At 39.8% G+C, this 13,602-nt stretch overlaps 1 protein-coding gene across 1 annotated transcript in view; it reads left to right on the top strand.

Moving 5' to 3' along the window:
- Positions 1–6,723: 6,723 nt before the first annotated feature.
- TLK1 (tousled like kinase 1) overlaps positions 6,724–13,602 on the top strand; it is an 85,777-nt gene continuing 78,898 nt past the window's right edge. The window contains exon 1 of the mRNA XM_081313328.1: positions 6,724–8,243. Coding sequence (XP_081169454.1) covers positions 8,057–8,243 — 187 coding nt within the window. The 5' untranslated portion in view covers positions 6,724–8,056. The remainder of the gene's footprint in view (positions 8,244–13,602) is intronic.

The raw sequence follows: 13,602 nt of genomic DNA, 5'->3' as shown, positions 1-13,602 counted from the left end.
CCCAGTTCCTGCAATTTTTCTTCTTATGTTTTAGCCTCCAGGCTCCTAATCATCTTTGTTGCTCTTCTCTGCACTCTGTTCTAGAGTCTCAACATCATTTTTATAGAGTGGTGACCAAAACTCGATGCCATAATCTAGGTGTGGCCTCACTAAGGCTTTACAGAGTGGTATTAATACTTCACATGATCTTGATCCCTCTGTTAATGCAATTTAGGGTTGCATTGGCTTTTCTGGCTGCTACTGCACACTGCTAGCTCATATTTAGTTGATTGTCCACTAGGACTCCAAGATCCCTTTCACAGTTACTGTGAGAAAGTCAGATATCCTGGATGAAGGCAATGGCCAATTATTTCTGTACTGTTTTCAAGGAATCTTCATCTCCTATGAAGTCACCAGGAGCTGAGTCCAACAGTTAGGAGACTGCCCCGTTTGCATTTTTCTACGCAGGCTGTCCTCCATTGCAAGCTGGGATGGATTTCCTCTGCTCTCAGCTAAGTTGCAGCCCCTCTAGCTTACAATTACTCCCTTCACATCCTTTCTTTCTGTATTTAAACTTTGAATGTGCAACTAGCAGATGAAACAACATTGTAAAGGCTTAAGTTGACAAAGCTGGAATGAAGAGCCTAAGACCAGGTAGGATCTTTTCAAAACATAATGCAAGTGCCTTCCATGTCAAGAAAGAAGGAAATGCATTACCACACAAGAGCAGGAAAAAAAGAGAGTGAGATTTAAACCCTGAAACTGTTATACTGTATATACTGAGCTGGATTTGACAGTAGCTGAATTGCTTTATTATTGGGACTTCTTGTTACTGCAATAGAAGTAATTAAGCCTTTTGAGCCTTGTCCTTGATGTTCCTGCTGCTACTAGCTCAGGAAAAGCTAACTTTGTTGTAACAGAACTTAAATTTCTGAGAATACATGCAAAATGTTATAGTTCTATTTAGAAGACTGAATGTTAATAGCCAGCAGTTGATATTTTCTCATAAGGAGTTAATATTGGCTGATTCCCTTGAGGACTGGTCATCAGAACTATATAGAGGCAATTCCTCTGCTAAGGGGATGTTTTAATGTGAAGATTTTTTGTGAATTTTTTTTAAAAAAGGGAAATTGACAGAAAGAAACTGAATTCGTGTGAAAGCCATAATGTGGTTTTTGTGGTATAAGCTTAGCAAAATGTATGAACCCAGTTGGAGAAAGTGATCCCTGGCAGTTGGGTAATTAATCTCTACTTAAGCATCTCAACTAAAGGAAAAATTTGCACTTTCCAGAGGCAGTCTGTTCCACTGTCAAACCGTGCTCAATATTAATACATTTTCCCTAATGCTTAGTTAAAATGTTGCTTCCTTTCGACTTGTTTTTTGTATGATGTACTGTTTTCCTAAGAAGCAACAACAATATATGAGTTTTGAAAAGAAATAACCTTATTACAAACTTTACATTGCATTTAGTATAATACGTCATTTCCACTCTCCAACGGAGTCTCTTAGTCAGCTAGATTCTAAAACCAATCTTGATCAATTCTCACGAATACATATATGCTCAGGTTTTAAAGGGACAGGGTACTGTTTTTATATCTTTCCTTAAAAAAGTAAAACAGACATTAAAAGTATTTAGTAATTTGGTATTCTACTCTGCATATTGCGCTTGATCTCTGTGGAACCAATCAAGACTGGTTTCTAATAATAGTTTCACCCTTTTTTAGGCCTCTCATCCAGTTTGTTGTTGCTTTTTAAGGTCTCATTTTCCTCAGGAATAAGTTACAAATACCTTTGCTGTATCAACAGAAGCACCAGTCTGAATTAGTAGTTCATAAATTGAAGGAACATTCTTAACAGAACACATCTGCTTTTTGAATCAAGGAATTGCCTCTGAAAATATGAATATAACTGATTTTTAATACATGAAAATACTGCAGAACAATTATCAAAGGATTATTTTTGTTTCACCTGATTTATTATCCTATACCTATATAAAGCATTTTATCTGTTTCGGTCTACCCTGATTTTTTTTAACATTTCAAAAAGCTTTTGAGCTATATATCATTGCAATTGAGCTATCTCTCCCCCTCCCTCTTTATATAAATATATATTAAAGCTAATGTTAGTCCTTCAAAGCAGTAACTTTTTGCAGTATTATTTAAAAAATGGACTCTTGTTTTCAATAAGCTACAGATTAGATTACGCATATCTTGCACTCAGTGGTTCTTTCCCCCATGACACAATGATCCACTCACTCCGCTCTTAGTTAATTCATTCACTTTTGTAAACAGGCATCATAAGTCCAGATACACCTGGGTTCTGAATGCTGGTCACTTTTATAGTGCTTCTAGCTATGTTCTACGGAATCCTAGAAAGCCACTGCTTTCTGGTTCACATCCCTCTGATCTGATCTGAACTGACCTGATTGTATTTTCTTTTTCTCGAAGATCATAAAAACACTGTCACAATTGTGGTTCCTTTCTATTTCTGTCCATTGCTGTCCATTTTCCAGTCTCCTCACCAGAGAGTTTACAGGGAGGTAAAAATCACAATGGCAGTACAGATTATGCTCTTATTGCTTATTGTTATGGAGCCTCTCTAGGACGCTGTCTTGATTTCTGAAGCAGTTAAGAACTAGTTAATTCCTTAAACACAAGTCTGTATTACAGCTATTCAGTGGGGTGGGGAATTACTTTAACCTCCAAGAAACTGTGTCTATTTGAAGCAAAATCTAACTTCTGTGGGGATAGTGGATACATCAATCAACCCTTTCTTCTTTTTTGTACAACACATTAACCTCCCAATCAAGTGGGTCATGTGAAGAGGAACACTGTGACATTCTTAATTTATAGAGTTTCTCTAAACCAATTTTGTAAGGTATCCCAGGTTTAGGGGGGGGGGAAATGCCTGAATGTATTCTAAGCTGTAATTAGAATCTCACTGTCCTATCGTAATAGGTGATCTTAATATAGTTATAAAAATAATCTAGAACAATCTTTTCTGCTAGAGTAAATATAATCAATAATTATATACAATAGTTCTTATATTGTATCACCTACTAACCTTTTTTTTGTTCTAGGGTTGATATATTCAGCATATTTTACATTAGTAAACATGTTCAAATTCAGTACTCATGTTTGGTCAGTATAAGACTGAGTCTCCCTTTTGTATTTTTTAAAATCTTGATAGCCCTCCTGAATATATCATCTGGTTTCTCTTACCAATTTGGGATGTAACATATTGAAACTCACCCATCCTATCTTCTGTTAACTAAACATTTTACCAATCTTTATAATGCATAATAAAACAGAACATAGAGACAATACCCTGGCTAGCTATAGTGATGACTCTAAACAAATTTAAACCTACTTCAAATATGACTGAATAGTTTGGTCATGGATATTGGTAAGAATCAATAAATTTGGTCAACTGCACTGGGCAAAGTTCCACAGTCATCAAATTTTACCAGGACTAAAATTCAGCTTCTGCAATTGCAGCTGAGAAGAACATTATGTGAAATCTGACATATATACTAGCTAGACATTTTCTAACCATTAGTTACCAAAGGCTTGTTTTGACCATTTTCAAACTTGAATATGTAAAAAGTTGACTACACAAACGTAATGCTTTTTCCATCTATAGTTTGAGCTTGAACATTTTTGTCCATGTTTCCATCTTTGTGACACTTCTGTACATGTTACAAACTTCCAATAATCACTTACACATGAATGTTATTTGAAAACTATTTTTAAAGAACAGAGGACAATTTGATCTATCTGCTATTGCTATCAAAATGCCTGAGTGGCAGTTGTTTCAAATAACTTTTTTAGCTTTGCAAAAGCCTCTTGCATCCATCCCGATTTTTTTTGTTCCTTCCTTCCTTTCTTTCTTTAAATGAGAATTCTAAGGTTATTATGTGCTTTGCCAGGATTTCAATATATCCACTTGCTGGGGGTGATGCATTCCAGATTACTCTTATTCTCACTGGATCAATTTGCATCCCATTTCCCAGGTATTATTTCCCCCAAGTAGGTGAGTCTTTTTTATTCTGAATGTACATTCCTGCTTTTTAAATTTCAGATTGTCTGCTCAAGCCCTCTCTAGAGTTTGTTATAACATCTGATCATATTCTTCTTTACTTTAGCTTCTACCAGAATATATTTATCCTCACAGCTGGAACCTCATCATATATTGTACTTTTCTGTAAAATACTTCTGGAGCAAATTTTAAAGCAAACCACATCACAAGAAAATAGTGTCCTACAAATATGTATTAAAGATCATGTCTTTGACCCACTTTAATATTCAGGAATCTATCCAAATCCTAAAGTTGCATCCAGAACTAAAGAAAATATTTTTCATGAATATTTCCATGACAATATCTTGTGGGCAATGAGAAATGCTAATTTTCTGTATATTAAATTCATTTATTCCTAGACATAGCATGGCAGGGATTTTTTTAAAACCTGTTATGACAAATGAATGTATTCTATTAGTCAATAGTTTTCCAAGTAACTATTTCCTTTCAGCTTTGCTTAATCTGCACATTTAATAAACATTGCCTCTATACCCACACCTGACATTTATGAAAAGGACAGAATCTATTTGATTTAAGAACTTTTGGCAGGTTGATCCAAAGTAACCTAAAACTAATTTTGTTTTGCCCACATTTTACCATGTTGTCAATTAGGATTAAATGGGAGACCTTGTTATAGGCCTTATAGAAGGCTCTGAATGTAGCAGACAGGATGGTATTGGAAATCAATAGGAGTTAGCAGTTCAGCAAGTTGTGGAAGCCCTTAGAATGGATTCATTTAGTGGGTCATCCAAATAACTGGAAAAGTGGATATGTCTACCTCAAAATGGGAGACTGGACTATTTGTATGGGAGCATGGGCACTAATTTATGCTGGTTGTACAAAAAGAAAGGGCAAATCTATTTGAAAGTGAATATATGTAACAGAATCAAAAAACAAATTGTGGACAACAAATCGCAAACATGTTGTAGAGTCTACAGGTTTACAATCAAGATAATTTTACAGACTCCTGCCCTATAATTTGTTTTAACAACTGTTATTATAAAGGTGATAACAGTGGCAAAGCTTTGCTTTGGATATTCAAATAACATCAGTAGCCTGTAGAGTTTATTACCTGAGCTTGTACATCATATGAGACTTCTCTTACTTTACTCATCTATATACTAGGTAGTAGTATCTAGATTAGACTATTGCTATATATTATCATTTTAAGACATGTTCAAAAACTGCAGCTGGTCTAAAATGTGGCAGCAATATTAATGGGATTTGTTTGCTACTAATCTGGGCTGCGAAAATCTGGATGACAGTTAGATGGCAGCAAAGAAAGTAGCCATCCAGATGTTTGTAACCCAAATCAGGTAGCCCTAGTTTCATGGCTCATAAATAAACCAACTATCTTTGTGACCTACTGCTTTTAAATCCAATTTAATTCTCTTTCTAACAGTATAATGGATTTCACTGGTAGAGCAATTATTTTTTTTTCCTTCTCTTCCCTGAAGACACACATATCTTTCAGGGGACTCTTGGGAGCCTATTTGGAGTGCATGTCGAGATTGCACAGGGAATGAGAGGAAGTGGATTTCCAAGATTTGTGAATATAAGCCGACCATGTAACGTTGGATGGAATCTAATCTCATATTTAAACATTAAAATGAGGTATGATTAATTGAGCTTGCCCTAGCCAGCAGACCCTGTGAAAAATATGTTGGGGAATACAGTTCAAACATTTTTGCACTACAGGTAGTCCTCGATTTACAACAGTTGGTTTAGTGACCATTTGAAGTTACAACGGCACTGAAGAAGTGACTTATGACATTTTTCACACTTATGACCTTTGCAGCATCCCCATGGTCACATGATTTACATTTGGATGCTTTGACAACTGGTTCATATTTATGATGGTTACCGTGTCCTGAGGTCATTTGATCACTTTTTGTGACCTTCTGATAGCAAAACCAATGGGAAAGCCAGGTTCACTTAACAAAGGTGTTACTAATTTAACAACTGCAGTGATTCGCTTAACAAAATGTGGCAAGAAGTAATAAAATGGGGCAAAACTCACTTAACAAATTTCTTGCTTAGCAACAAATTTTGGGCTCAATTGTGGTCCTAAGTCAAGGACTACCTGTGTTATATATATCACTTCTCCTTCTTTGGATAGATCTGCCATTTGAAGCTTGGCAAAGCAACAGAACTTTAGAGAAATATTCTGTATAGTGGTCTCTAATATTATTTCCTAATACATATGTAATGCAACATAAATGCTTACCTGGGATATTAATTACTATTTTTAAGCCACTCGGCAAAATCTTTCCTGTTATCATGAGCATTTAATGATTTTTGTATGATTCTGTCAAAAAAATCTCCCTGAAATATTCTCAGCTGCTTTTGTTCCATTTTCTATTGTATTCAGTGGTTTTTAATAGGTACAGGAAAAATGTCATCAATTTTTGCACATAAATAAATCTTCCAATTTCAACATAGGCACAAAAGTGAGTAAAAATCTGAATCATGAAAACGCAAAAGGTGGCTGGTATTCCAAGTTAATTATTGCAGAACAATGTGATTGAGAATCGTATCTGCCCAATCAAAATCAGCCAGATTATTCATAGCCATCTATGGCAGCGATTTCTAAATTATCAGGTGAAAGGTTGGCTGAGTAATGTTCATACATCTACGGTAAGTAACTATCGAGGTAAAGCTGTTGGGTTTTTAAAAAACAAAAACAAAACACTAGTGTGCGTCAAGAGGATCCTAAATATTGTCCTCCTGGGTAAGACCCAAAGTCTAATTTAGCACACTGTTCCTGGCAGTTGTCATACAGATTTCCTAAGAGGCCAGAAAGCAGAGAAAATGGCAACCTGCTTTTATTGATCATATCATTTGGCATTCGAAGGTATATTGCTCCTGAACATAGCCGCTCCACTCATGATCGATCTTTTATTAATTTGTGCAATTCGTTTTAATCTGCAGCCCTCCAAAATTCCTGGACATCCAAGTCTCATCAAAGAGCCGGGCAAGTTCAATCTCTAGAAAGGCAAGATTCCCTATGGCTGTTTCTATGTTTTAATTTTTATTTTATTTTTTTTAAAAAAACGATTTCTCTTTTTTCTGGAACATACTTTCTCCTCCATGTGGACAGCAACTTTGAACACCCTGGTGGGGGCGGCCACGTTTTATGGGAGGCGACTTGCCAAAGTTGCCCGCGGGAGAGCCGCGCGGGGCAACACCGTGACCGGCTGCTTCGGTGAGGTCTAGCAGGAGGAGGCAGCTCCGGCTGCGGCGGCTGAACGGAGGGGCGTGCAACGCGCGCCGGGTGGGAGGCGAGCCAGGCCAGGCTCTGCGGGACCGTCTCAGCAGCCGAGCCGAGCCGAGCCGAGCTCTCCACCAGGCCAAAGAGGGCGCGTCGCAGGCGGCGCGACGGCCTGCTGTATGGAGGAGCAGGGGGAGGAGCAGGTGCCCCAGCCGACTGCGTGCGCCGTCCTTCTCCCAGGCGAGCTGGAGGGGCCGCCAGCACTACCGCCGAGATGCACAGCAGCAGCAGCAGCAGCAGCAGCACCAGCGAGAGCGAGAGCGGCACGCCGGCGTCGCCTTTCCCTCACCATTTGCCAGCCCGCGATCGTGTCTGCGCATGACCCCTCCCTGCCGCCCGCTCCCTAGCAGGGGAGAAGGTTAGGCGGAGAGAGGATTTCCTCCGTCTTCCACATTGGCGGCTGCTCCGAAGCGACGCAGTGCAGAGGTGTGGGCAGGTTGCTCCGGCCTGAGCCGCCGCCTCCGCGCTTCCTCGGCCGCCGCCGCCGCGCGGGAGCTCCCGCCCGTCTGCCCGGACTTGCGGCGGCCTCCCCCCGCAGCCTCGCCGTCGTGTTCCCGCGCCCGGGGGTGCCCGCTCCCCGCTTCCTCCGTCCCGCTCCCGGCCATGACCGCGGCGGCGGCGGTGGCAGTGGCGGCCGGGTTGCTGGTCGCGTCTCCGCCGCCGCGCCGCCTCTTCCCCAAGTGCTGCTGCCCCCGGCGGCTGCCGCCGGGCTCCAAGAAAGTAGCTTGATGAGTGTCCAAAGTAGCAGTGGAAGTTTGGAGGGGCCGCCATCTTGGTCCCGGCTCTCCACGTCCCCACCGAGCCTGCAGGGCTGCTCCGCGGCGGCGGCGGCGGCGGCGGCAGCGGCAGCGGCGGCAGCCGTGGCGGCCTCAGCGGCGGCCTCCCTGCTCCATAACAACGCGCCGCTCAAGGAAGGTAAATAGGCGAGGGAGCGAGAAAGCGCTCGGGCTCTGCTTCGGCGGCCGGGGAAGGGGAGGCGAGGAGGAGGAAGATGACTGGCTGGCTGGCTGATGTGGGGAATGGGCCCTTAGGGAGGGAGGGGCACGGCAGTGTCAAGAGCATCAGCAGCCTTGGCCGCCGCCTGAGGCCAGTCCCTGGCTCGCGGGGCCGAGGGCAGCGGGAAAGAGGCGAGAAATGTCTGCCTTCTCCATCCGAGGGTGGAAGGTCTAGACTCTGCCCCCCCCTCCCCGAGGCGGGCACCTCAGGAAAACTCCGGCCTTCCTAATGGAGCCATTTCTTTCAACCCACCCGCCGCCGCTCGGGCTCGACTTAATGCTTCCCACCCTCTCACTTTTCAGGGGTTTGTTAAGGAGGAGAGGGCAGATTTTAACGCCGCCACAGTTCCTTTGGCAAATCCCCGGCGGAAGGGGTCTCGAATTGATAACCTTCCTCCTCTTTGTTTTTAAACTGATCCCTTTTCCTTTTTAAAAAATTTTTTTTTTTTACAAAAGGGAAATATTTTGCAAATTTCTTTTACCCCCCCCCTCCCCGGTAGTTGATTATTTCTTGTTACAAAAAAAAAAGAAAGAAAGAAAGAAAAAAAAGGCGGCTCTCTCCAACCCCCCCCCCTTCCGCTGATGGTGATAATGGTGATGAACGTGGCTGTTGCTTAAATGAAAAAAAAAGAGTCGAAGCGTTCTGGCATCATGGAGGTGCAGGATGGTGGAAAAGAGACAAAGATCGACGCACTTATTGATACGGGGAAGGCACTTTCGCCAGCCCTAGGTTTCGCCAGAAGTGAGGGAAATGTGTTAAAAAAACCAGGGGAGAATAACTGCAACTTTCCCCCTTTTCTCCATTGCATCTTATACGATTTGCCCCCCCCCCTTTCTTCCCTCCCTCTTTTCCTTCCCCCACCCTCTCCTAGCAGAACGACAGTGAGAGAGCAGTGTGTTGTGGGTGTTTGCAGGGAATATCTGTATGAAGGTTATGTGCAAACAAGTCTTTTTTATTGTTTGTCCATTCTCCCCCCTCTTTCTTGCATTAAACGGTGTTGCCACAAGATGTAGCAATTATACTGCTTTGCGAAATGATTAATTTTACTTCCAAATGTTGGTGAGCAGGGGGATATAAAGGAACTTTGATTCAACAACATATGGTGTACTGGAAGAATGAATAACTGCATATTCGTGATTTTTGGATTTTGATAGCTCTTTGACCACAGTGCTTACTCCAGTGAATTCAGTGGTTTTTTCCCCCCTTTTGTTAGTGTTGTATATGCGTGTTTCTAAAATAAGCAGTTCCTGAGAAGTATATAAACTTTAAATATGAGAAATATTACGTTGTTTTTGAGAAACTAGAGGTTTCCAGTTGAAAATACATTTCCGCGATAAAGAAAATTGTTGATTTTTAAAAGATCTGATCTGAAAATAATTAGAATCCTGGCCATACATGGTGGAAATATTTACCTTGTTTCCCCCATTCAGACTTGTATGAATTATGTCATTTTTGCACAAGATAGGAAGCTGAAAATGCTAAGCCCTGTTTGAAATGAAGGTAGTATAGAAAATACCTGAAATTGTTTGGTTTATGTATTAATACACTGAATGATATGACATTTGGTTCTTTCTGGTTTCTTTGGGGTAATTAAACTTTGAAAAGCTAAAGTTGTATACATCAGTTTGAACCAGGTTTATTAAGCCGCTAATGCACAGTTGGCTAACTGGTTAACTCCATTAATATGTACAGTAATCTTTAATATTGGGTCAGTCTTTATTTTTAGATCAAATAAAATAATCCTGTCTAACTACTTGTTTACATTGTTTGAAATATATAAATAGACTACCCATTTTCTGGCTGCAGTTCCTATTTGCACTACTTGCTGTACCTAATGTTTATCTACTGTGCTGAGATGTTGGTTTTCTCATTTTGTTAATTCAACTTGCAAGGCCATCATGTATAGTAATTGCTTCAGTAACTGTTTCAGAAGACAATTTACTGGCGTTAAAGTTTATCTGGCATTGGGAGCTAGAAATATTACTTCAGCGATACAAAGATAATTTCCATGTCACATGAGAACTTTAATTTTAATCCACTCTCATCTGACCTTTAGTACTTGTTATAAACCTATGAATTCCCCTTACATCTTTGATTTAAATAATAAACCTTATGGAAAAAAAAGTGACACTGTAGAGCTGGGTGAACAATCAACAGAACTAAGGGCCATATATGGGTCTCAGATTCATTTAATGAAGGCCTTGTCCTAGAAGAAGAAATATTTTTTTTTTACTGGGGTCAATTAACAATGTATAGTAAAACTCACTAACATAAAACAGGCTACGTGGATAGCTGTAAGTCTACTCTAATTTGTTCGCCTAAATTCAAAACTTCTATAAAATTCAAAAGTTCTTTACAACCAGTCATTCCATACTGTGGCAATAAAAAGAGCATCCTGTCCTAACTTGCAGATTGATGGAGTGGGGGGGGGAGTTTACAGAAAAAATCAGAATAAAATATTAAAAAGAAAAAATTGGACATCAGAAACAGAAAATAGGTTTAGAAATAGATAACCCCAACTTTTGTTTTAGGCCCTGCCCACTGCTTGCTTAGGCCTCACTGTTGACATGCTGTCCTCAATAGATCACTTCCAGAGGAAGTGCCCATTGAACAAAAAGAATTTCCTGGGTCACTTTTAAAATAGGCAACATATCTCTATAAAAAAGATGTCGAGACTCTAGAAAGAGTACAGAGAAGAGCAACAAAGATGATTGGGGGACTGGAGGCTAAAACATATAGGGAACGGTTGCTGGAATTGGGTATGTGTAGTTTAATGAAGAGAAGGGTGAGGGGTGACATGATAGCAGTGTTCCAATATCTCAGGGGCTGCCACAAAGAAGAGGGAGCCAAGCTATTCTCCAAAGCACCTGAAGGCAGGACAAGAAGCAACGGATGGAAACTAGTCAAGGAGAGAAGCAACCTAGAACTAAGGAGAAACTTCCTGACAGTTAGAACAACTAACCAGTGGAACAATCTGCCTCCAGAAGTGGTGAATGCTCCAACACTGGAAGTTTTTAAGAAGAGACTGGACAGCCATTTGCCTGAAATGGTATAGGGTTTCCTGCCTTAGCAGGGGGTTGGACTAAATGACCTCCAAGGTCCCTTCCAACTTATTATTATTATTATATTTTTAAACTCTGTATTCACTTTTCAAGCATTTGAAGCAATGCAGTTAAAACAGATATATACAGGTCGTCCTCAACTTACAACCATTCATTTAGTGGCCATTTGAAATTACAACAGCACTGAAAAAAGTGACTTATGACCATTTTTCACACTTACAACCATTGCATGGTCATGTGATCAAAATCCAGATGCTTGGCAACTCATTTATGAGGGTTGCAGTATCTGGGGCCATGTGGTCCCCTTTTGCAACATTCTGACAAGCAAAGTCAATGGGGAAGCCAGATTCACTTAATAACCTTTTACTAATTTAACTGCAGTGATTCACTTAACAACTGTGGCAAGAAAGGTCACAAAATGGGGCAAAACTCACTTAAACTACCTTGCTCAGCAACAGAAATTTAGATTGTGGTCATAATTTGAGGACTATATGCAACAAAAATGAACTTATATATCTGTCTATATCTAAATCATAGCTTTCATTTAAAGATTTTTAAAAATCATTAAATATTTGTAATTCTTGGAGCCACATGAGGTATTGAGTATTGTAAAATATCAGACTTTAAGAAAGGCAGTATTTCAAAAAGTGAGATTATTGTTGAAAAAAAATCAAATATACAATTTTATGAATGCAATACATTTTTTATTAGGGCCTGCAACTCAACCTGTTGGCGTGTCACAGGATGCCTTCCAGTGATATGTTTTTTAATCCTGGTATTTTTTATCTGATTTTTGAGGGAAGGTTTCTTGGTGGTATTTAGAGGTATAGTGGGAAGTGGGTTGTAAATTGCTTCTGTCCTCACCTTTAAAGCACGTCAAAATGATACATTTTGGTATGATTTAGATATGTTTTGTGGGGGCAAGTTAGTGGAAAATATATGAGTGGTTTGCCTTTCAGAGACCTTTAGTTCCACACCAATTTCTTGATTTGTGAAGAAAATGAAATCATGCTACCCAAAATGGGCCACTTTCTCACTGAATGTCAGAATTGGGATTCTGACGAGCCATCCCTTATTATATACTAACCCCGTGCATGATTACTCAAAAGTTAGTGCCACTGTTTTTAAGGGAATGTGGTTTCTATTAAGGCTATGTAGTATGCATGGCCAACAGTAAGCCGTAGTTAGAACTACTGTATCTTATATTACAAAATTATATAATGCATCATTTTAAATTGTCTTCATGGCTCACCTAGTCCAGGGTAGAAATTGATTGAACCATCTCTATTGGTTCATCCATCCACTTTTTGAAAGTCTTCTGCAAGGACAAATTATTTCCTATGGGCATTTGTGGACAAATGGCAAAACATGACAATTCAGACATCAGGATATAAGCACATGGTGCTTTTATGATGACATCCCCACATGTATGTCATTTTGACATAATTGCTGTGTACATAGATGCTGTTGTTCATTGTTTTAGGAAGAGTCTGCCAGTGTTTATCATCTCTTACCGCTATAAAATTTCTCTTAATGCCTGTTAGTAAGGGACAGTATGTCTTTTATCATTTATCTGTATTTATTTAAGATTAGACAACTGTATTGTTTTTATTGTTGTGAATCTTCTGATTAGTGATACCCATTGTACCGTGAGGAGGCTATCAATGAATTGATTATTGATGCCCATTGCACCACGAGGAGGTTAGCAATTAATGTTGGTAAAAATGGTTTGCACATTTATTTGATATTTTGTGTTATGGATTGTAATTTTTAAAAAATTATTTTTAAAAATTTATATAACCTCGCTCTTATGCAACATAATCTTGGGCAATTTACAGACAACAGTAAAAACATAGAACCAGCCTAAAACTCCTAATGCCCTCAAACAACCCAGCCTTCTTATCTATAAATGATTTTTCTGGGCTCCAGCCATATAGTACCCTAGTATTTATAAGAAAAAACAGGCCTTCAGGATTTATCAGAAGGCCCAGATCTCAAGGGAAATGATGTTCCAAAAAGGCAGAGAACATTACCAAGCAGGCATGTTGTCCAGGTCTTGCTAGATGGCAACATTTATTATTTTTTATTAAAAGTATATATACTGCCCATTTCACTGTTAAGTGACTCTGAGTGGCTTACAATGTTATAAAAGAGCAATATATAAGGCAAAGGACCAGGAGTGAGGCCATACTATCTTATCTGATAGAATGGCAGGT

Source organism: Vipera berus, assembly GCF_964194415.1.
Source record: "Vipera berus genome assembly, chromosome: 1".
Classification (NCBI taxonomy): Eukaryota; Metazoa; Chordata; class Lepidosauria; order Squamata; family Viperidae; genus Vipera; species Vipera berus.
The sequence above is the reverse complement of the archived record's forward strand: the minus strand, read 5'-3'. Positions and strand labels throughout refer to the sequence as shown.